Below are 24686 nucleotides of genomic sequence, written 5' to 3'. Positions count from 1 at the left end.
TCCCCCATGAGCCCCATCTCTTTGCCCCCTGGGTCCCCAAACCTCATTATGCTCTGAGGCTTTGTGGGAAATGCACGGAAGTCGATGGAGGGGTGCTTTGGGTCTCCCCCAAAGGACAGACCGACAGACCCTGAGAGATCTAACCAGCATTGCTTGCAAAAGCTAAATTTTGGATGGATATTTCAGGGATTTTGAGCTCTATTTCTGGGCTTCATGGACATAGGAGAGTTGTTGGAAAAAAATGGAGCAAGTGGTTCCTTGTTTCCTATTTGGGAAAGCTGGATGTGTCTTGATTCCCCCCCCCCCTGCAATCAGAGACTGGAAGGCAGCCCTGAAAATATCAGAATCTGATCAGGAATGGAGGTAGCTTAACTAGAGAGGCTGAGTAGTCCTTGTGGCTGCTAGATCAGCTTTGGATTGCTGATTTTTTCCTCCATCCATACAGGATCTCTCTTGTATAAAATATATCATTTCAATTGTATCAAAGAGGGCTGCAGTCACTTGCTTTCTCTCCATAGATGCCGTGATGTTGCTAAAGCTGCTCAAAACATCTGGACTCGCAGCATCCTACTGAGCCACCAGAGTGGATACCTAGTGTGTTCACAACTGCTTGCCTCGCATAGCACCTGGGACTTTGAGCTTTCTATCCAGTCTCATCCATATATACATCTGCAGGGAAGAAGATCTGCATGCCGATATTTAAACCTCCAAAATGGCCAAATGGAAAGTGGACTTCGAAAAAAGGTGCTTTCAAAAGAGGTGGGAGGCAGAGTACCTGTTTGTTGACATTAAAGATAAGGCTGTTTGCCTTGTTTGTGGAGCTACTGTGGCTGTATTTAAAGAATATAACTTGAGATGGCACTATGAGAAGAAACATCAGGACAAGTACAAAAACATGAACATGGAGCAGAAGGCACAGAAGGTGGAAGACTTGAAAAAGAGCATGTCACCTCAGCGTATGTTCACAAAAGCAAAATCACAAAGTGAAGCTGCTGTGAAAGTTAGTTTTATAGTGGCAGAAGAGATAGCTAAATCAGCCTGGCCATTTATAGAGGGGGAGTTTTTGAAGTGCTGCATGATTAAAGTGTGTGAAGTCTTGTGTCCAGACCAAAAGCAAGCTTTTTTGAATGTAAGCCTAAGCAGAAATACTGTTGTTGATTGGATATGTGACCTTGCCACTGATTTACAAGGACAATTGATTGAAAAGGGAAAAGAATTTATTGCTTATTCTCTTGCTGTGGATGAGAGCACTGACGTCTCTGACACAGCACAGCTGACAATCTTCATCCGTGGGGTGGACTCAAGTTTATGCATTATGGAGGAACTTCTGGATATAAAATCAATGCATGGCACTACCACTGGAAAGGACATGTTTGAAGCAGTATCCAAAAATATAAATGATATGAAACTGCCCTGGGACAAACTCATAGGATTCACAACAGATGGAGCACCTTCAATGTGCGGGGAAAAGAGTGGATTAGTAGGAAGGATGCAAGAAAAAATGAAGAGAGAGAATTTTCACATTATGTATTCAGCTGTATGTATAAAACCCAATTTCAAGACTATTTTAAGTACAAAAATGAAACAATTTCATTCATCACATTAGGAATAAATCCAATGTTTTCTTGTACCAAAATAAATATTTGTGGTTATATTTAAAATATTTTCGCTTTATTTCCAAATTTACTACATTATGCGTAACACCCAAGTGATAGGAGCAGATGAAAGAAGGACGAATGTTGTGGGTTCACAATGCTTAGTAAAACTCAAGGACAGAATGAGGGGTCTGTGGGGAATTTTTTTTTAAAATAATATTTTATTAATTTTCTAATTTTACAATTAAGTATTTAAAAAGCAACATGGTGACTGGGTTAATCAATAGTTCAATAAAATATATGTCTTTAGTATAAATCTCAAGTTACAACATCAGATATTTCCTCTCTTTTCCCTTTAATATCTACTATCTCATATTAGGCTAATTATTATCAACTAAGAAAAAACATCTTTGTTACATTTATCAATAATTTTTAGCTTATACATATCTTAATTGTGTTTGTATTCAATCCTTATATACAGTCAATGTCCTATTATTGCTTTTTCCCAAGCTTTAATTTCCCATCAATATTCAAATTAACATTTGGTATTTATAATTTCAAGCTTTAGGTAACCAAGTTTCTCTTATCTCAACTTCTTCCTTTTTCCCTTTTCATAACAAAACCTAATATTCTAAATACACATCTTATCTATTTGAATATAGTCTTATTCTTTTTCTAAAAGTTATCTATTTTCCACCATATTAAACCATCTAATTAATAATACAGTATCCCCTGTAATAAATCAAAATCATTATATGTATTGTCTGGGTTAACCAATAAATCAGTAATATACATATTTTTTTAATTTAGGTCTAATTTTTTTTTGAAAAGTTTTATACAAGTTTTTAACAATATCCTCCCTAAAATAACCCCCTCCCTCCCTCCCCCCTCACTTCCCAAAGCTGATTACAGGATTACAAATAAACAAACAAATTCTAAATAAACTTATCCAACTATACAAATAACAAAATCAATAATGTGCTTTAACTCAAATACAAAACAGATTTAAACAACCATATAAGCAATTCCAAATTAAAAACTAAAAATTATTCATAATCTAAATAATACTTTTAAATCCCGTATCAATAGCCCATATTTACTCTACATGTAATTTATCCATCTTCTCCATGCTGAGGTGTATATTTCTTTTAAACAACCATTCATCCATAATAAACACAAAATTTTCCTTCCAATATAACCCAACCAACAAACTTACATTCGATAAACTTGGCTATTTGCTTTTTCTTCCCCCCCCCTAAGTAAATCTATTAATACCCTCCTACATAAGAAGTTTCAACAAACCATTCATCTTAATCACTAAAATTCTTGCCAACAGAGATCATTAAAATTTAAATTCTTTTACACATTTACCCATATCTCATAATTATTTTTATATACTTTAAATTAAAAAAATTATAATATATATACTCCCAAATATTTAAACTTTTCCACTAAATTGACACCTTCTATTATTCTTTTTCTTTACATCTACACACTACACAAATCATTCATTATTCCTTTAAAACATACTAAATCAAACTAATAGCTAAACTAACATTTATTGTTCTTTTTCTTTACATCTACATATTACACAAATCATTCACTATTCCTTTAAAATATCTTCTATCTCAAAAAAAACTACTACAAAAGTTCATCATTTCCTTTTCTTTATTCCAACATCTGCCTTCTGCTCTTCTTTTACTTTACGTCTATAGGCTGCACGAGTCATTCTCAGTTTCTTTAAAAAATCTTCTGTCACAAGAGACTGTTGCAGAGATTTAGCCCGTATGTCTTCTACATCCAATAACATAGCACCTTCAACCGGCTGCCCTTCCAACTTTTCTTCTATAATCTCAGGTCATAAAGATGATGGAGAGCCCGCCTTCAAAACAGAAGTGTAAAAATCTTTCGCCTTTGAAATTGAATTAAGTCTATGATATATCCCCGCATAATTCACCACTATTCCGCTATTAGGTCTAATTTTTAAAAGCTCAAATACTCCCTCTCTTTTTCTGGTAATATCTATTATCTCATATTGGGCAAACAGAATTCTTATTTTCAACTGATTTCCCAATATCTTATATTAAGTGATCAAAATTTCCCTTATCTCAACTTCTCCCTTTCCCCCTTTTCATACCAAAGTCTATTAGTCTTGTTATACATCATATGTATTCAGTTATAATATTACCTGAACATTCATAGTTCAAACAGGCCAGATATGCCACCCAGAAGTTCCTTCTTTGCAGCTGAGTTTTTCATAGGGGTAACTGTCAAGTTCAAGGAATTTTTTTTCTGGAGTCTGGGCTTCAAGCCAAGTCTCTTTTAGGCAATAATAAATTGTAATACCATAATTTGCCACAAGATGTCACCAACGCTGTTTAAAGCTTTTTAAGTCCAAAGTTTTTATGATAGTTTTTCAAATCTTATTTCTTTTTTAAATAAAAACAAACAGCTCCAGTAAGAGTAGGAAAACTTTTAGTCCCCAAGTTTCAAAAGCATATACATCCAATTAGATTAAAATTGTTCTTATAGTTGATCTGTTTCCCCTGGGTATTTAGTTGCTGCTTTTCTTAGAGGGTGGGGTAGAAATTCCCTCCCCTCTCTCCTCACGGGGGAAAAATACTTTGGGCAACTTTTACAGGAAAAAATACTTAAAGTTTTAGAGAGGATCAGATCTCACCCAGTTTCATCCGCGTTGCTTTAAAGGTGCTTAGTGATGATTTTGACTTCGGCTGTCAGCAGCTTAGTGACAAGCCATATTGCTATGGCCAGTCTTTCCCCTGCTGGTTTGGAGGGCTTCCCTGGATCAAATGGAAGAGCTGCCACCCTCCCATGATCAAGTGGGGGGTCCCCTTCTTGCTCATTGCCCCAAAGGGCAACTTTAAATCCTTTCCACGGTCCCCAGCGGGACAATTTGGACGCAAAAGATGGAGCTCATCTTCCAGCATTTGTGATGCCACGATGGCAAACCGGAAGTCCGGGAAAAAAATTCTTCTGAAGGATTCCATGACTGAGAAAGTTTGAAAACTGCTCATCTAAACTATCAGACAGATCTCAATAATGCTGAAAATGGTGAGATATTTCTTGGAGGAGTGATGAGTAGCCACAATAGTGAAGTGCATCCTTTTCTGAAAAAGACTGGGAAATAGGGAAAGCAGGGGTTCAACAAAGAGCTTTGGGGATCTGATCTGGTGATGTCAGGACCTACAGTAGAGATATTGGCAGAATCTTTCTCCAAGGCCCGACTCTCCAGACTACAGTCTACAGGAATTGATTTGGAAAGAGAAGCTAATGAATATGAGACTGCTTGGAACAGCAGCTTGGAAATACTGTTCAATTTGGTAATAGGGTATTATACCTATATCACTTAATTTTTGCAGTAGTGCTCTGATAGTCTAACCTTTTTCCTTGACTCCAAACCATTTACAGTTTGTATAGAGACTCTGACCATTGACTGAATCTGACAGCTGAATTATCTCTTGACTATGTTGTACTTTTAAGTGTGGCTCATGCTCTGGAACAAGACAATATCACAGATTTAAAGAGGAAACAGATCAGTTTTATTATACTTTCAGATAAACACAAAGCAAGTTATAAATTAGCTGGGCTATCAGTGTATCTGTTATCTGTATTGACTTCCTTTTGTTTCTTGGTTTCCATCCAAGAGTGGTTTTAAATTTTAAATCCCTAAATGACTTGACCAAATATACCATCTCCACTCCTGTGTCCTTTGTGATTATCTCAAGCCATTTCACCAGAGTCTTGAAGATCAATAATAAAATAAATATTACAAGGGGTGGACTGAGAATTTCCAAGTGATTTTAAACTTGTTTAAATGTTAAATATTCTAGAAACAGTCACTGTATATTTATTCAAACAAGCAGTTGATAACCTAAACTGGAATAATTAACACAAATTGTAACTTATTCAATGTCTTTGAGATTGCACAAATAAGAAATTCAGTTAAATGTAAACAATTCAAAATTATTTTTATTCTGAAAGACACTATATAATTTTATGAATCTTGCAATTTCAATTCTAGGAGGGGTAAAATGTGTACTCCTGAACTATCGTAGTGAAGACAGCTGTAGTTTGGAGAGTTGTAGCAGCAGAGATGCAGAGACTACCAATAACTCTGTCCCTGAGTCCATAGAAGAAAAAAAGCTACTGGACTTGACATTGACTCATCATACAATCAGATCTAAAATCAAGGTACAGATATTTTTGATTTGTAATTGGGAATATTTCTTCTACAGTATATTGCTCAGATCTGATTTGGCATAGCAGGGTTACTTCAATGATTTTGTTGAAGAGATGTTGATTGTTGTTATTTCCTGAATAGAATTGTGATACCACCACTGTATGGGCCTCATGTAGTGCTCCAAGAAATTTTCTGCAACCTGCAACAATAGTAAGGTGACCAACTTTTTTACAATGAAAAGGAGGACACAAATAAATTGAATAAAAAAATATCGTAAATAAAAGAAACATTTTGTTCATTGCAACAATACAGAATATACTATAATATGATAAATGCATAATAAAAAACATTTGTAACAATAACATTTTATATTGTAATTATGCTTACATGCCGCGCCCCTGCCTGCAGCCGCCTCACCAGCACTGCTGCCCCGCCGTGTAGAGCAGGCCCCGTGGCTCCCAAAGCACCAGCTGTGCCGGCTCCGGCCCCAGGGGGGCAGTCCACCATTGACACACCCTGCCTGCAGCCACCCCGCCAGCACCACTGCCCACCCTGCACAGCCCTGTGTAGAGCAGGCTCCGCAGCTCTCACAGCTTGGGGGGCAGCCGGCCACCGCCGCCCCTCACACCCCTGCCCGCAGCAGCCCCACTGCCCCTGCCTCTTGCACCCGCAGCCATTATTGCCCTAGCAGGGCCGAAAATCAAGAGAAAGTTACCGTGGCATCGCCGCTCCATTCTCCTCCAGGTATCTTTGGGACTAATTAGGAGATGGTGTAGTTGGGTAGCAGGGAGAGGTGCAAAGTTCCTGCCAATTCGCCTTCGCTGCAGACAACTTACATGTGCAAAGTTTGCCGGCCGGGTGTTTTGGCGCACTCAGCAGCAATTCCTATTGGCTTTCGAAAACCAATAGGGGGAGTAGCACAGCTCATGCAAAAGTTGAAAAAAAAACATCAAAAAAAGGTACCGGAACGCCATTCTGAGCGTTCTATGAGAAAAAAAAACCCTGCAGATTAGTCTTCAAATATCAAAAAGGAGGACATGTAGGAGGACACTTTTCGAGGGAGGACAGAACTTAAAAAAGGAGGACTGTCCTCCCTAAAGGAGGACGGTTGGTCACCTTAACAATAGATTTAAACAATTTTGGGTCAAATTTACTATAGACAAGTAAGCTATGACTCTGTGAAATATATTATTCAAAAATAATATAAATGATTTTAGTAGATAATGCCTGAACAGGTTTTTGAGCATTAGGTTTTATAAAAAACAGACAACTTAATAAAATAAAATATTTCATTTGAATAGTCATTGGAAGATTATCCATTATCCATTATTTCTATGCCAAATTTCAAACGTGCTTCATCAGTAATAAAATATCCTTCATACCTGTTTCATAAAATAACATGTTCCCCCTGGTTCTGATAGAGAAGTAAATTAGCTGCATTGCTTTATTTGTCTCATTTCTGAGATCTTCTCTAGAAGATCTATAGTAACTGGAAGAATAGGTGATGCAAAACAATTTGATAATGAAAATCACATCCTCTCCCCAACTTAATGAATTGTTGCAACACCTCACTGAAACAAATCTGGTTATCTCTGTGATGATTGATTTCAGTATTGTCATTCAAAGAATAGTTATATTCTATATACAATGACCATACAACTTATAAAGGACAACCTTTATTTCAGAAAGCTGACTTTATTTATTTTTTAAAAATTTTGTCCTTTATTTAATATTTACTGTACAGATGGTACCACTTAATGCGCATATATTTTCACATTCATGTGGAAAATATAGAGTTGACTTGTGTTTTTAAGATAAATGTACATATGCTGTTCGATCTTAAATATTTTTATTAGAATATGCATTTTTGTAAATTTTCTTGATTTTGCTCTTAATTTTTTTGTAAAACACGGTTATAACATACACTTTTTTTATCCATCTAAATCGCTTTCAGATTTATCATTTAATTTTTCCAAGAAAATATAGTCACAATAGTTATATAGCACAACAAATTTCCAGTTTAAATTCCTGAGGGTTTTGCTGAAGAGAAAGAGAATCAAAAGTTGGAGATATGGGTAGAGCGACAGGTCTCAAAGAAATATGAAATCCCAGCCCAAGGAAATTCTCCAGATTTTATAGTGATAGACAATACTATCTATTGCTGCAGAAGGAATATATTAATATTCTACATATACTTCATACAGCTTATATTCTACTTATACTTTATACAGCTTAGATCACTATGTGTCAAAGCTCTAAACTTCTTAGAATACAATGCTATCTCTTCTTCTTCTTCCAAATGATTCTATCATCCAAATTTTAGCAGAGAACTCTTATTCTCTTGTTTTTCTAGCCTTCCATCTGTCTAAACTCAAGAACTAAGTATTCTTCCAATTTCTTTCTACTTGACTTTTTGTTAGTAATTTAGAACAGCCATAATCCGAAGGTCAAATTGTATTAATTATCTGAAAAATAAGATAAAAAATTAAAGAGAGAAGAAGGGAGGGAGTTGAAATTATTTAGGGATGAGCTGTTGAAGGCTACACTGAGTATGATATGAACACCAGTACTGTATGTTCACTTAAAGCAGTGTTTCTCAACCTTGACAATTTTAAGGCATGTGGACTTCAACTCCCAGAATTCCACAGCCAGCATTGACTGACTTAAAGTCTCCAGTTTAGAAAATCCAGTTTGCATAGATACAGTATGAGCATGCGTGAAATAAAACTGGGATAAGATTGCACTTGTTGCATGCCAGCCAAAATGTGTCAAAGCCTCTTTGCAAATGCACTGCTTCATCATCTATATCAGCACTTTCCCAGTGCCTTACCTCTCCTCCATATCAAGTCCCTCCTCAGGGTGCATTTCTTCCCTAATATTTCTGCAATCCTTACATGCAATCACTTGCACTATGACTTCCTCTTGTCTCCAATTGCATGGGTGTTTGCCACATCCATGGAAGCCAAAATCTTATACTACAACTTGAGAGATCAATTTCCAATTTAGTTGGTTTTCCTTCCTTTGCTGTGTTTACTATTTACATGCCTCTATGCAGAATTTTACAACATTTTAGCAGTAGCTATGAAGGAATTCATCTGGATGCCTGTATATTTTTGAAAGTATATGATAGATTTATGGCATATTAATGTATAAAATTCATTATGCTAGAACATGCCCAATTCTTTCAACAAATTCTGATCCATATAGCATCTGGTGTTATTAATAAATGTTTCTTCTAATTTATTCAGTATCTATGATTTTTATTCGATTGAGCAATTATAATAATATATGCTTCATTAGAAGAAGCTGGTAAAATACCAGATCATATAGTTTATTCAACATTAAAGAATTATTTTACATTAGAATTTGTTGCTGTCAGTATTTTTATTTTTATTACCATCATTTCATCAACATCATTAAAATTTTATTATTTTGCTTTATTTTTATTTTTTCTGGTATTTAGTAAAGCACAATAACCAAACTTGCTTTTTTGTTTTGCTTTTGTTTTATCAACTGTGATTTAAACACTGAGCAGTTGACCTTTGCTGATCTCAAGAAAATGAGCAAGGTTACACCTCCTTGAATGGAGGATAGCTGAAAATTTCATCATTGAGTCTTGTAAAAAAAATCTCTTTTGGAAGAATAGAATAGAGCTGGAAGGGACCTTGGAGGTCCTCTAGTCCAGCCCCCTGCTCGAGCAAGAGAACCTATACCTTTTCACACAAGTGACTAGACTTCTTTAAAATCTCCAATGATGGAGCTCCCATGATTTCTGAAGGCAAACTATTCTACTGTTAATTGTCCTCATTGTCAGGAAGTTTCTCCTTAATTCCAGGTTGCTTCTCTTTTTGATCAATTTCCAACCATTGTTTCCTGTCTTGCCCTCTGGTGCTTTGGAAATAGTTTGATCCCTTCTTCTTTGTGTCAGCCCCTCAAATACTGGAATATTGCTATCATGTCACCCCTATTTCTTCTTTTCTTTAGACTAGCCAAAACCAAGTCCTTTAGCCATTTTTCATATGTTTTAGTCTCCAGGCCTTGGATCATTTTAGTTGCTCTTCTCTGAACTTTTTCCAAGGACTCAACATCTTTTTTGTAGTATGGTGACCAAAATTGGTTGTGGTATTCCAGGTATGGTCTCACTAAGGTTTTATAAAGCAGTACTAATACTTTGTGTGATCTTGATTCTATGCCTGTTTATACAACCCAGGATTGTATTAGTTTTTTAGTGGGCTGCTGCACACTGCTGGCTCATAGTCAAGTGATCTTCCACTAGGACTCCAAGGTCCCTCTCACAGTTACTGTTTTTGAGCCAGGTCTTGCCTAATCTGTACTTGTACCTTTAGTTTTTCCTGCCTAAATGTAAAACTTTGCTTTTCTCAGTAGGGCCTACTGTTCAAGTTTGTCAAGATCTTTTTGGATCCTGAGCTTGTCTTCTGGGGTGTTGGCTATTCCTGCCAGTTTGGTGTCATCTGCAAATTTGATGAGTTTCCCTTCAATTCCCTCATCTAAGTCATTAATGAAGATATTGAAGAGTACTGGGCCTAAGACGGAGCCTTGTTGTATCCCACTGCTTACTTCTCTCCATGTGGATGTAGTACCATTGAGGACTACTCACCGAGGACAATTTGTTAGCCAGCTACAGATCCATCTGATGGTTTTATTGTCTATCCCACCTTTTTCTAGCTTACCAAGCAGCAGGTTGTGGTCTACTTTTTCAAATGCCTTGCTGAAGTCTAAGTATACTATGTCAACAGCATTTTGCTGGACTAGAAGATCTCCAAGATCCCCTCCTGCTCTATTCTATTCTTATTCTTATTCTATTCTTTGGAAGAAGGCAATGGCAAATCACAATGACACAATGACCTGGTGGAGTCACCACAATCTAGCTTGATTTGAAAGCATATACCTGAGAACCTCATTATCTCATTCATTTTTTTAGTCTAATATTGTAATTTATTTCGTTTTCACAGTTCACCACTGGCACCTATGATGATCCCTTAATACACAATTGTGGATTGTGTGGCAAAGGATTTCGCTTGCAACGTATGCTCAACCGTCATATAAAATGTCATAGTGAAGTGAAGAGACATTTGTGCACTTTCTGTGGGAAAGGCTTTAATGACACCTTTGATCTGAAAAGACATGTAAGGACACATACAGGTAGGAAGAAATATTTAATGAAAGATTTTTGCAAGAAATGGACTGGGCTTTGAATGTCTTGTATCAGTGATATTATTTAGCCTTATTTTTTAAAAAGAAAAAAAGCTTTCTGTGATAGCCAATAAAACAGCAAGAATGGGTTTCATTATCAGCCCTGTAAAGTAGACCAAACTAAAAGCAACATTGCATAGGCCTAAAGGTACTTTTATTAGAACAGCTTTTGTAATAGAATCTTGCAAGTTTGAATATACTTTCTCTCCTCCCTCTTTGACTTCACATGAATAGGGGGAGGGCTATCTGAGGCATTTTATTTGGTCTAGGCCACACATGTCAAACTCGCCACATTACGTGTCGCGATGTTATTGCAACTCTTTTTGCATTGCCGGCAATGGGGTGGGCACGGCTTCGGTATGATGGCACCCCTGGTCTAGGCTCAAACAATATTTTTTCTGATCATTGCTTTGGTAACAAATCTTCCCTCTGTCCTTCATGACCATTTTCTATGTTCTCTATTTCCAATTACTGCTAGCTGAGAATAATTTGAGTAAAAAGACTGCTCTGTCCATATGTTCAGAATCTAAGGGGACAATTTTGTAGTTCAGGATAAATTTTGAATGCTTGTAACTCATGTTGTATTATCAATAAAAGTATCCAGGAATTGTCTTCTGTTGGCTTCTTCAACTGATTTTGATTTTTCCAAGTTCCCAACTTTTATTTAATGACCTTTAGTTTTGCATTTTATGTCCCAAATGTGTAAGTTTTAGTTTTATTATTAGTGCTCCCAATGATAAGTCTATTGCTGAATTTCTTCTAGTAACCCCAGGCATTTTCAGTCATTTCCAGCATCACCTTTCAAAAGCATCAATTTTCTTCTTTCATAAGATAGCCTTGATAATGTTGAGGTTGCTACATGTCAATATTTTGTCTAGCTCTATCATATCATTCTCCTAAATAGCAGGTATCTGATTAATTCAGGGCTACAATCACCATCAGTATAAGTTAATAAACTCAGGAAGATTAAAAAAAAATCTGATATTATTTTTTGCTCTTTTTGCATTGAGTTGACAATCATTTTTTAAAAACTGAGAAGCAGATCTTTGCTTTTGTACTCGTTTACACCTTCAAAATGAGATTTCCTAGGTCTTCTAATTTCCAATCATCAAAGTGGCATTATCTCAAGACTGTTAACATTTCTAGCAGAAATTCCAATTTCTATTTCTTCTAGACCAGCGGTTCTCAACCTGTGGGTCGCGACCCCATTTGGGGTTGAACGGCCATTTCACGAGGGTCACCAAACAACGCAGTCCGCCATTTTTTCCTCTTTTCCTTACCTGTGCTACTCCCTTTTATTCTATTGGCTTTTGAAAGCCAATAGAATAGATTCTCTTGAATAGAGTCTAATTCTATTGGCTTTCAAAAGCCAATAGGAATTGTCCAGGCTGTCTCTGCCCTGCTGAGCCCGCCAAAAGTCCCATTCTGCAAACGGTGCTGCAAGTTGTCTTCAGCAAAGGCGAGCTGTCTGGAAGTTTCCACCCCTCCCTGCTGAGCAACTACTAAAAATGTAAGTAAAAGAGGGCCAGCGGTAGGAGGTGGGAGGCTGGCGGGCGCAGGGAGGGTTGCTGGTACCCATGGGGCCTAGCGGGTGCCTTACCTCCCTTGGGCTGGGCCAGCTGGTGGCCCAGCCAGTGGTCGCCCTGCGCCATCGCTGCCCCTTGCCAGCTATGCCTTGTTCGGTGCAGGGGGCAGCATCACGCATGCGCGGCGCTCCCGAGCAAGGAAAGTCCTCAACTTACAACCGGTTGAGTAGTCCTCAACTTACGACCGGTTGGGGGGTCGCGGCATTAAAAAGGTTGAGAACCACTATTCTAGACAAACATTTCTCACAGCATTTTCTGTATACAACTTAAAGGAAGTGATAGTAGACAATCTAGCAATATCCTTTTCTAATTCTGAACCAAATACTACTTTGTAGTAATTGTACAGGTGACCAATTACACCTCTTTTAAAAGATAGGTCACAATCAAAAGACTTTCTATAAAATAGATGTCATTTTAGAATTCCCTTACCTTTGGTGTTATCCATTAGATGTTAGCATTGTGATTGTGTGTGCCCTTGTCCCTTTTGAACCCAGCTTTTATATCTGGCAATTCTTGATTAATGTTATTAAAGTTTGGATTACAAAATTTTTAGCATTGTCTTACTAGCATATCAGGTAAAGGCAATTGTTTAGTAATTTATATTAATAGTTCACATTGATAGTTAAATGCAAAAACAATTGCTTTCCACAAAACCTCAGACAACAGTGAGAATAATTCTTTTTGCTGTTTGTTTTTCACAAACCATTTTGGAATAAATATACTTCCTTCTTTTCGTGGGCTCAACATTACGCCTGTTTTTCTATGTAGGCAGAGGCTGCAAAATTATGCCTAATTGTTGCTTCTATTATTTCCTATGTAGTAGTCCTCAGCTTACATCCATTCATTCAGTGACTGTTCATAGTTATGGCAACGCTGAAAAAATGGACATTCGATTGGTCCTTGAAGTTCCTGCCATCACAGCACCCGTGGTCACGATTGTGAACTACATACTCAGGTGCCTTATTCAGAATGATGATGTTGCAGAGAATTGCAGTCACATGATTGCCATTTGCAGTCTTCCCTGCCAGCTTTCCATAAGCTTCCCCCATGGGGAAGTTGGTACAGAAGGCTGCACGTCACTCTGGTAAGTCACTCCCATGTTTTCTCTCACCTGCAGCATCCCCGCTACCTGCACATGGTCTCTACGAGCCCTCCCAGTTCTGATTGGTGCGCAGCCTGCGCCCGCTATCCAGGAACTTCCCCGACTCACATATGGCCTGTGCTGGTACTCCTCCATGATCTATCCCAGCCATCTCAGGGCTTGCCCAATTCACACGCAGTCAGCACTGGCCTTCTTCCAACTTGTGTGTGGCCTGCGCAGGCTCTCCCCACCTAGCACCAGCCCTGCTTCAGCTTCCTTCAACTCATGTGTGGCCTGTGCCAGCCTTCCCAAGGTCTCTTCCAGTCTCCCTCATACACATACCCAATAGATCCCAAGCTTCTTACCTGGAACTCTTCCCACTTAAGGACTACAACAGCAGCTAGGACTTCTGGGAATGTCACTGCTAAGCAAAGCAGTCACATGACATTGTGCTTTACAATTATATTGCTTAGTGATATCAATTCTAATCCCAATTGGCATCATAACTTGAAGACTATCTTTATATGTGCATCTACCGTATATGTATACAGCATTTGGTCCTTTTCCTCTGTGGCTTTGATGATTAATAGCATCCAGCATGTCTGTTCCACTTAATTTTGTGAACCTAGAATGAAAAATCAGGGATCAATGTATTTGTTTCTAGGTGTCATTATTCTCTATATCAAAACATGAAGAGCATTCTTAATTTTTATGCTATTATTTCATTCAAGAGATCTTGAGTTTTGCTTAGTTGAAAAACAGGGTACTTAGAACAATTCCAGTGGAGCTATTTGACCTTAAACTTGGAACATTTTCTTTTCAGATTTGGGCAGGAAAACTTCACTAAAATATGAAAACTTTGTATATAGACAATTCAAAAATATGTGACATTCTGTGAATTTTTGTGTCAATCATCGATATCTTTCTTATCTGTGCCTGCAATATTTACTATGTTGCCTAATATTTGTTCTGTGCCTCAAGGGAGCTATGGAGTTAATTAATGCCGCAAACTCCTATTATTCACCCATACAGCTGATGGCTGTCTCATAAATAGGCATGTTTCATCTTTCCCGGATTTCTTAACCATTTTCATTGCTTTTAAAGTTATGACAAAAGAAAAGGGAAAGGTACAAAACATAAACATAATTGTGATAGAAATTCATACATTGTCAAATAAAAAAGCATAAAAAGTGTTTTTAACAAAAGTGAAAAAACAGAAAAAGTGAAAAAAGAATCATTATCTCTTATAACAGGAAACAGTTACAATTCTGTATATAATCTAATGCAAATGGTATATATATACATACGTATTTATTTCTAATACACTTATAAACTATTATGTTTTTAAACTATTGTATTTTGTACTATATTTCATTATAGTTGTCCATAAAAGTCTATGTCTATAGGCAATCTGCTCTTAAGTGGCAAGGGAAGTCAGGTCTTCAATCCACTGAATGAATGAGGCCCACATTTAGCTTTCCAATGCTGCAATATCAGTCTTTTAAGCCATAATAAGGCACAGAGAAACCATTTACAATAGGGAAAAAATTATTTGATCCCCTGCTGATTTTGTACATTTGCCCACTGACAAAGAAATGATCAGTCTATAATTTTAATCGTAGGTTTAACAGTGAGAGACAGAATCACAAAAAAAAAACACATTTCAAAAAAGTTATAAATTGATTTGCATTTGAAATAAGTGAAATAAGTATTTGACCCCTTCGCAAAACATGATTAGTACTTGGTGGCAAAACCCTTGTTGGCAATCACAGAGGTCAGACGTTAGTTGTAGTTGGCCACCAAGTTTGCACACATCTCAGGAGGGATTTTGTCCCACTCCTCTTTGTAGATCCTCTCCAAGTCATGGTTTTAAGGCTGACATTTGGCAGCTCGAACCTTCAGCTCCCTCCACAGATTTTCTATGGAATTAAGATCTGGAGACTGGCTAGGCCTCTCCAAGACCTTAATGTACTTCTTCCTAGAGCCACTCCTTTGTTGCCTTAGCCATGTGTTTTGGGTCATTGCCATGATGGAATACCCATCCATGACCTATTTTCAATGCCCTGGCTGAGGAAATGAGCTTTTCACCCAAGATTTGACAATATATGGCCCTGTCCATCATCCCTTTGATACAGTGAAGTTGTCCTGTCCCCTTAGCAGAAAAACACCCCCAAAGTATGTTTCCACCTCCACATTTGATGGTGGGGATGTTCTTGGGGTCACAGGCAGCATTCCTCCTCCTGCAAACACACGGAGTTGAGTTGATGCCAAAGAGTTCAATTTTGGTCTCATCTGACTACAACACTTGCACCCAGTTGTCCTCTGAATCATTCAGATGTTCATTGGCAAACTTCGGATGGGCCTGTACATGTGCTTTCTTGAGCAGAGGGACTTTGCGGGTGCAGCAGGATTTCAGTCCTTAACGGCATAGTGTATTACCAATTGTTTTCTTGGTGACTATGGTCCCAGCTGCCTGGAGATCATTGATAAGATCCTCCTGTGTAATTCTGGGCTGATTCCTCATTGTTCTCATTATCATTGAAACTCAATGAGGTGAGCTCTTGCATGGAGCCCCAGACAGCGGGAGATAGACAGTTATTTTGTGTTTCTTCCATTTGCGAATAATCATACCAACTGTTGTCACCTTCTCACCAAGCTGCTTGGTGATAGTCTTGTAACCCATTCTAGCCTTGTGTAGGTCTACAATCTTGTCCCTGACATCCTTGAATAGCTCTTTGATCTTGGCCATGGTGGAGAGTTTGGAATATGATTGACTGATTGCTTCTGTGGACAGGTATCTTTTATACAGGTAACAAACTGAGATTAGGAGCACTCCCTTTAAGAGAGTGCTCCTAATCTCAGCTTGTTACCTATATAAAAGACACTTGGGAGCCAGAAGTCTTGCTGATTGATAGGGGATCAAATACTTATTTCACTCATTAAAATGCAAATCAATTTATAACTTTTTTGAAAAGTGTTTTTCTGGATTTTTTTGTTGTTATTCTGTCTCTCAATGTTAAAATAAACCTACCATTAAAATTATAGACCGATCATTTCTTTGTCAATAGGCAAACATATAAAATCAGCAGAGGATCAAATAATTTTTCCCCTCACTGTACATTGTCCAGTGTCAAATTTCATCTGCTAGTTATGTCATGCAAGAGAATGTTATCTTCTGAAAATGTTAGGTTTTATTGCACAATCATATTTACATCGTCCACTACTTTCTTCCAGAGCCTGGGAGTCAAATATGGATTTGTCAGTTATAAATTTACTTCAAAAAATGAAAAGCATTTCAAAATTAAGCTTTCTGGGAAGCAGAATTCTATACATGCTATCCTGTTCCCCATCCATCCACGACTGTACAGAATTGCAGAATATAAAGAGCAATCTAAAGTGAAAATCTTACCTTTTGAGGTTTTATCTTTGTTAGTACTATAATAGGCAGCATTAGATTATATAAATTCTGCATCAAGAAAACAGCAACCTATCTTCTACTTTTCTCAAATACAATATTTATTTCTATTATATAAGTACTTTCAAGTGTCTATTTTCCACCCTAAGGCAAACAAAATAGCTAAAAATAAATCCAAGACTGAACTTTGTTCTTTCGCAGTCTGCCTTTTTCTTATGTATTCATAGAATTGCAATCTACATATAATCCACAAGGTTAATGCCTTCATGTGGGATGGAAAATTGAAAAATTGCTGATTAATTTGTAATTCAGATGGTGTGATTTATATAAGCAAGCAAATGAACTGAATTCAAAATCATGATTTTGCTAACCATTAGCTAGCATGTAGAGTTAATACACTATGTTTGTGATAATGATAGCCTACTTTTCCTGTCAAATTTAATCTATTGAGGATGGCATGCTAAAAGTGGCCATATCAGAAGTAAGCAAACCATCACTTTCTTTTTCTCTTTTTCTTCACTTTTTTGCGTTCAGCAGAGATAGTTTAATATTTGCAAAAGAACGTATAAAGTAAAATGGATACAGATTGCTCCTTCTAATGTCATATTTGTAAATTATGTATTTCTATAATTGCCAATCATTCTTTATAAAATCTTTTTTTCTAACACCCCTAATGTTACATTGTAGGAATTCGCCCATACAAATGTGAGATCTGCAACAAAGCCTTTACTCAACGTTGTTCTCTGGAATCACATCTTAAAAAAATCCATGGGGTACAGCAACGCTATGCTTACAAGCAACGGAGAGATAAACTGTACGTCTGTGAAGATTGTGGTTACACAGGCCCAACCCAAGAGGACTTGTGTGTGCATATCAGTAATGTTCATCCTGGAAGTGCTTTTCTGAAAAAAAATTCAAAAAAAGCTCATAGCTGTTTTGCAAAACAAAGTGACAACTCCAACAGAGAGAATCCCTAGAAAAAATGAGGATCTATAATCGTGCGATTGATAATACTGGATAAATACATAGTTATCACAACATATTAAACCCAGGTTAACAACACATGATTTCTGCAACCAATATATGTTGTGTCCAAAGAAAGGAAGCTTATTATGCATGCTTGGCATTCATGTGATGGCATGGTCCATACAACAAAGAAGACAATTGGTTGGTTCCCTAATAAGCTGAATCATATTTAACCTATTCTAATATATTGCATGAACCCAACCTAAAAATTTAAATATTCATGGCAGAAATTAGCTTTGGAGTTATTCCTGTCCCACAGTTTTATAGTTTTACTTTATTGGAAATACGTAATTTCCCTATCAGAAAGAAACATATTTTCCCAAAGGAAATTCTCTAGAACTCAGTTATTTACATGAACCTATTTTCATTTAAGCTTTTTTGATATACAACAAATAATATATTATATAAATCCAGAAATAATAAAATAAAGAAATATAAAATGAATTGGATAATTATTTTCTTAAATTCTTAACTTTTTTTTTGTACTTCCCCTGACACAAAATTTTGGAACAGGCAATTGCAAAAACAATACCTTTTTTTGGTTGTCTTTTTTTCTTTCTCCTTACTGTCAAGATTCCGACTAGTGAACCCAATTAAGCAAACACCTTCAAGACTTTTCAGGCTCTTAATGCAAAACTTTATTGAGTACACCATATTGGCACAAATGAAAGTAAAACCAGCTCTGACAAGACCCCACCCAAATCACTATAGCAAAAGCATTGACTTCTTCCTTCTCCCTCTGGGTCAGATCATGTTGCCCAATCAAGTTGAAAAATATTGTTGTGAGAAAGCATCTCTGGACCTGGCCAGACACCTGGCAATTGTCATTGGTTCCCACTGTCTGCTTCCTTAATCTTTGAAGTCTGTATTCCAAACCTCTCTCCTCCCCCCGAGCTTGTTGGCAAATTGAGAAGCAATGTCCGTCGCATCAGCAAGACTGGGTTTCAAGGGTTAACACTTTGTAACCAACTTGCCTACTCATCTTATATAGTAGAAACCAAATTTTTATTTTGTTCTGAATGTCAGTAAACTTTATGATCAAACTATTTGGTTACTGAAGTCTATTTGCTTCAGACAGATCTGGAAGGAAAGATGCAGAAGCAAGAATCAAAAAAATGAAGGGAGAATAGTCAGTTTCCCTTTTAGCATGAAGAACATAAATGGTACCATTTTTTGAGCAGAGTACATAAAGAATTTGTCTCATAATACCTATCAGTGTGACAGGCAAGAACTTCTGCTTTCAATCAGCTAAAATGGGTATTGGATAGGAAAATCATTTCAAAAAATACTCTAAAAACATGGATTATTATTCCAGAGGCAAGAACAAAGGGTATTTGCAGGGGAGAATCAGCAAACAAGTGGATGGCAAAGTTTATTTTCCCTCCAGGAACATTTGTCTACCAGCTAGTTAAAATTCCTCCTTACCACCCCAGCCCCCCAAATACAAGGAAAGAAAAGCAATGGAATTAAATACAATTTACTACAAACTACTTGCTTTATACAGTATTATTCTTCCCTTTCTCTTTAAACTCTTCCAAGCGAAGCAGCCACTTGTTCCAGTACTGAGAGCACAGCTCAAAGTTCATAAAATGTGAATGTGCAGGAGAACCATCCTTATAGGCAACCACAAGTAATCCACAATTAACCTAGGAAACAAAACAATCAATTGCTCATCAAACCATATGCAATTTTAGTTAATGTTCATTATGGATATACAGCTGAAATGCTTACTAAATAGTAGGAATGGGTACAGATGAACAGCGTTTAGCTCAGCTCCAAAGTATTTTTTTTGTCCGGAGTCAACAAAATATAGATTATATAGATCTGAGATAAGATCATGGTTTACTGTAAAAATGCAATAATGTTTCCAATAATCAAGGCATTTTGTAGAATGTGTAAGAGTGTATAGGGTTTTTGTGCAAAATACCACTGTCTGCAGAATTCCCTTCATAGAAGCATGAGCCTTGTGTGCTATTTCCTACAATATCAAAAGCTATTACCAAGTACCTATTAAATTTAGTCAATCATCTACTTTGTCTGAAAGAACATAACCTGCTTTTAAAAAGTTTGATAATTGTGTTCAAAATTTTGTCCGCAAGTTTTCCAGAGTAGCTCAGTTGTTGACAATGTTGAGATCTGCAATATTTTTGGTCTAGAAAGCTGTATTTTTACATGATGAAAAAAATTTAATATTCTACTCCATAACTGTTCATAGATTGACTTTTATTATGACAATTCTGACAAGACACGTTTTCATAATGGATTAATATAAATGAAGATGCCACAGGCAAAGGTCAAAAGAGTGTTAAAGCTGCTTACTTGTTTCTATTTGAAGTTTTGTCTTCTTCGTGATATTGCTGCTTGGAGTGACAAGCGCAATTAACCTACTGTCAGAATCCAATTATATTTCATCTCTAGTTATCAATTATAGAAAACCCCATTTCTGCCTTCTCTGGATTCTGTCATACAAGGAAGGGAAGGGGGTGAACAAAGGGGCTTTATGGCCCTCACTTCCTTCGGTACAACTTCACAAGGGATTGAATGTGGATAGCACCAAAAAGGCCTAATCATAACAAAGGAGGCTATTACCTTTCATGTAGTTTTCTCCGAAGTCTCCATCCAGCCGGCAGTAAGGAAAAGGGGTGGGAATGTAACGCCTGAGACTGTTGCTGGAAGTAGGGGGGGGGGATTGGGTGGGGCTACTGGGAAACTCCTTAAAACCTTGAATGGGAGAGCTTGGACCCCAAGTCCTGTCTAGAACGCCTGCAACCATTTTCTCTTAATAAAGGATTCCTGTTGGAAGAATTATTCCAAGAGTTCTGTCTTCTTAAGATGCAAAGTGGGGTGGGTCCTTACACCTACATTACATATAGACCAATGGTTCTCAACCTTTTTAATGCCGCGACCCCCCAACCGGTCGTAAGTCGAGGACTACTCAACCGGTCGTAAGTCGAGGACTACTCAACTGGTGCAGCACCATTTGCAGAATGGGACTTTTGGCAGGCTCAGCAGGGCAGAGACAGCCTGGACAATTCCTATTGGCTTTTGAAAGCCAATAGAATTAGACTCTATTCAAGAGAGTCTATTCTATTGGCTTTCAAAAGCCAATAGAATAAAAGGGAGTAGCACAGCTAAGGAAAAGGGGGAAAAAATGGCGGACTGCTTTGTTTGGCGACCCCCGTGAAATGGTCATTCGACCCCAAATGGGGTCCCAACCCACAGGTTGAGAACCACTGATATAGACAGTGGCTACTATTTAGTAAGACTGGAATATTGGAACTGGAATATTATGCAGAGAAATAAATTCAGTTGCTGTTAAATGTGTGAGCAAGAAATCAGCAAGTGCTGAACTGAGATGTTTCTTTATAACTGTTACTTACCTGGAAGTCATAGTTGCTATCATGGTTAATTGCTCCTATGTATGCTGCAATTTGTAGTGGATTATTGTATGTATTCTGAAGAAATGGCTTTGGTTTCTCTGAAGTCTTCCAGTCAATTACACATAATGTTCCACTGTGAGATCAGATGTAGAAGATACAATGGTAATAATCAGTAATAAAAAGTTCATTTTCCAACCAACATGCACATTTGTGAACAAATGTCATGTGCCTAACTTGAGCCTATCTTCAGAGTATTAGCAATACTTCCCCCCAAAAAACCTCTTGTGTTGTCTGCACATTTTATCCGCATAACTTCTATTCCATTATATAAGACATTTATGAAGATGCCACAGTAAAGTCCAAATAGATGTTAACTCTGAGAGGTAGTCCAGGCAAGAAGTACAACCAGAAGTACTAGCTCTATCTTTATTAATAGAATATTGGAAGACTGAAAGTATTTCTCCACTTCAATTTTTTACTTACAAATGGAAACAATGATACATAATTCTTAGTTTACAATGATAAGAAAAGAACAAATTTTAAAACACGCTTTATCGACTTCCGGTGGTTAAGGCGGTGGAGATGGCGGCTACTTTGTAGCCGTCCTCCTGAGATGGTGTTAGATCCGCGGAGCACAGCGTTCATCAGCTGGCCCGCGGCTCACAATCCTCTTCCCGGGCGAAGGGAAGGGGTAGAGATCGCATGAATAGAGGTAGAACCTCTTAACCTTCCCTGGATTTTTATTTTAGGGGGGTAGAAAGAGTGCTCCCTCGGAGTTCATTGCCTTCTCCGCCTCTCAGCTGTCTTTGTTTCTTCGGAAACAAAGCGAAACGCCGCTACCATCTCCGTATTTAAAGTAACCGTGAGTAATTTTAAACCGGACAGAACTGTTTAAAGGACTTTATTTATAGTTTAGCTTTATTTTATTTTTTTTTAGTTTACTTAGTTTATTTAGTATGTGCTGATTTTTTTTTATTTTTTGAGTTTTCTTTTTTTTTTCTCGTGGGCGGAAAAGTGAGAGTGAAAGTAAAATGGCGTTTTGAAAGTTTTCCTTTTGAAAGACAGACTGGCTGAATTATTGCTTAATACTGTTTTCTTTTTTAAGTTTTTTTTTATCTTTTGGGAGTTTTCTAAATTGATTCTATTTTATTCTATTTTATTTTATTTTTAATCTTTTGGATTTTTTATTTTTTTACTGCTATTTTTATGAAGAAAGGAAGATAAATTAAAATGGCTTCAAAACGACAACCAGCCACTACAGCTCCTAAGGTAATCTCTTCTCCTGTTACTTCTACTGGGCAACAACAACTTAAAATAATACCCTCAGTGCAGCAACCTAAAACTACTCCACCTTCACCTCCCCCATCTGGTACATCAGCACAAGACATTAAAGAAATAATGGTAAATGCTGTGTCACAGTTTAGGGAGGAAATGAAGCAATTGTTGGAACAGAATAAATCTGAAAGTAAGGAAGAAATGAAGCAAGAGATGAAGGAACTTTTAGAACAGAATAATACTATTTTGAGGGATGATATACTTTTAGCTTTATCTGGAGTGGCCTCAGTGGTCGTGAAGCTGGACTCTAGAGTGGAGGAAATTGAAGAAACAGTAGAACTTTTGGATTATAAATTCCAAGATATGGAGAAAAAAGTGGAAGCTTCACAAGATGATATTCTTATGTTCCAGTATAGACAGATGGAATATGCTTTGAGAATAAGAGGCCTGAAAGAAGATAAAACCCAAGACTTGATGGAAATGGTGATTAATGACTTGGCTGTTATTTTGAACATAGATAAAGATGAGTTACGTGGGGAAGTGGAAAGAATTTATAGAGTTAATTCTTGGATTGCAAAACAGAAGAATCTGCCTAGAGATGTGGTGATATATTTTGCTAAGAAGTCTTTGCGAAACCAGATTTTGCAAATTTTCTACAACAAAAGATTTCAGATTGCTGCCCAAGATATTATTATATTAAAGGAAATTCCACCTAAAATTTTAAGAAGCAGAAAAGATTTTGCTTTTTTAGCAAATGAACTTAAAGCAAGACTGATGCCATTTAAATGGGAGATTCCGATAGGTATTGTCCTGAGCCATGCGGGGACACGTTACAGACTTAATACAGTTGCTAAAGCTAAGGATTTTTACAAAACGGTCCTGGGTGCAGGCTCACCTCTGCCCATGATGCACAAAGTCTTGAGTGATAAAGAGATGGAACAGAAACCTGAAGGTACAGGTGTGATGACTGCTGGACAGGTGGTATGGATGTCCCAAGCAGAGGTTAAAGAACAGAGAATGACCCGTGCAGCACATAAACGCAAAGAAAAAGAACAACAGAAAAAAGAAAAAGAAATTAAAGAATCTACTCAGCAAATTGTCTCAATGCCGGTGGGAGGAGCAAGACCCAAAAGCTCTGCAACATACTCTTCAGTAGCAGAATTTGAGGGGATCTTCTCCAGGCTCAAGGCCAAGGGAGATGGCAAAGCTCCTGACCTGGAATGTTAATGGATTAAATATTCCTCAAAAGAGAAAAAAAATCTACCATTATTTAAAGCAACACAACAATGATATTATCTGTTTGCAAGAAACTCATATTACATCTAAAGACCAAAAATACTTAAACAATCCTCGTTTGGGATCTCATTTTGTATCTCCCGCCCCTGGGAAAAAAGGGGGTGTGGTAATCTATGTTAAGAAGAATTTATCTGCTATCCTGTTAGAATCAGATCTTCATGGAAGATATGTTATGCTTGAACTTGGTTTATATGGCAAGAAAATTCTTATCGTGGGGCTGTATGCACCAAACCAGCAACAGGAGCAATTCTACAGGTTGCTACATCAGAAAATAACCTTGTTGGACTATAGATCTGTGATTTTGATGGGAGACTGGAATGGTGTCTTAGATATACAAAAGGATAAAAAAGGCTCTTCTACTTTTTTTAAACAGGCTAAACTACCTAAAGCCTTCTTTGACATGAAAGAAGATTGGGAATTGAGAGACTATTGGCGTGAACGTAACCAGGAAGAAAGGGACTTTACCTTCTTCTCAGATAGACACCAATCTTTCTCAAGAATTGATTTTTTTTTTATTACAACAGATTTATACAACAGGGTGAAGAATGTAAAAATTTTTCCTAGGACATTGTCTGATCATAGTCCAGTTTGGATGGAACTGTTTGCTGAGAAAGAAG

The 24686-nt window shown here is 37.2% G+C and overlaps 2 protein-coding genes across 5 annotated transcripts in view; one reads left to right on the top strand and one right to left on the bottom strand.

Moving 5' to 3' along the window:
• The window catches only part of OVOL2 (ovo like zinc finger 2), a 52802-nt gene extending 34240 nt beyond the window's left edge, over nucleotides 1–18562 (top strand). The window contains 4 exon segments of the mRNA XM_039326125.1: nucleotides 5638–5807; nucleotides 10770–10959; nucleotides 17780–18009; nucleotides 18011–18562. Coding sequence (XP_039182059.1) covers nucleotides 5638–5807; nucleotides 10770–10959; nucleotides 17780–18009; nucleotides 18011–18088 — 668 coding nt within the window. The 3' untranslated portion in view covers nucleotides 18089–18562.
• Nucleotides 18563–18738: 176 nt separating this feature from the next.
• The window catches only part of MGME1 (mitochondrial genome maintenance exonuclease 1), a 46283-nt gene continuing 40335 nt past the window's right edge, over nucleotides 18739–24686 (bottom strand). For all 4 annotated transcript variants that reach the window (XM_039326121.1, XM_039326122.1, XM_039326123.1 and 1 more), the window contains exons 4-5: nucleotides 21499–21631; nucleotides 18739–19764 (exon numbers count right to left, since the gene is read on the bottom strand). In XM_039326121.1, coding sequence (XP_039182055.1) covers nucleotides 19615–19764; nucleotides 21499–21631 — 283 coding nt within the window. In that variant the 3' untranslated portion in view covers nucleotides 18739–19614. The remainder of the gene's footprint in view (nucleotides 19765–21498; nucleotides 21632–24686) is intronic.

Source organism: Crotalus tigris, unplaced genomic scaffold, assembly GCF_016545835.1.
Source record: "Crotalus tigris isolate CLP2741 ecotype Arizona unplaced genomic scaffold, ASM1654583v1 scf7180000024339.11422700, whole genome shotgun sequence".
NCBI lineage: Eukaryota > Metazoa > Chordata > Lepidosauria > Squamata > Viperidae > Crotalus > Crotalus tigris.
Note: the sequence above shows the minus strand (reverse complement) of the source record. Positions and strands in the feature narration are given on the sequence as shown.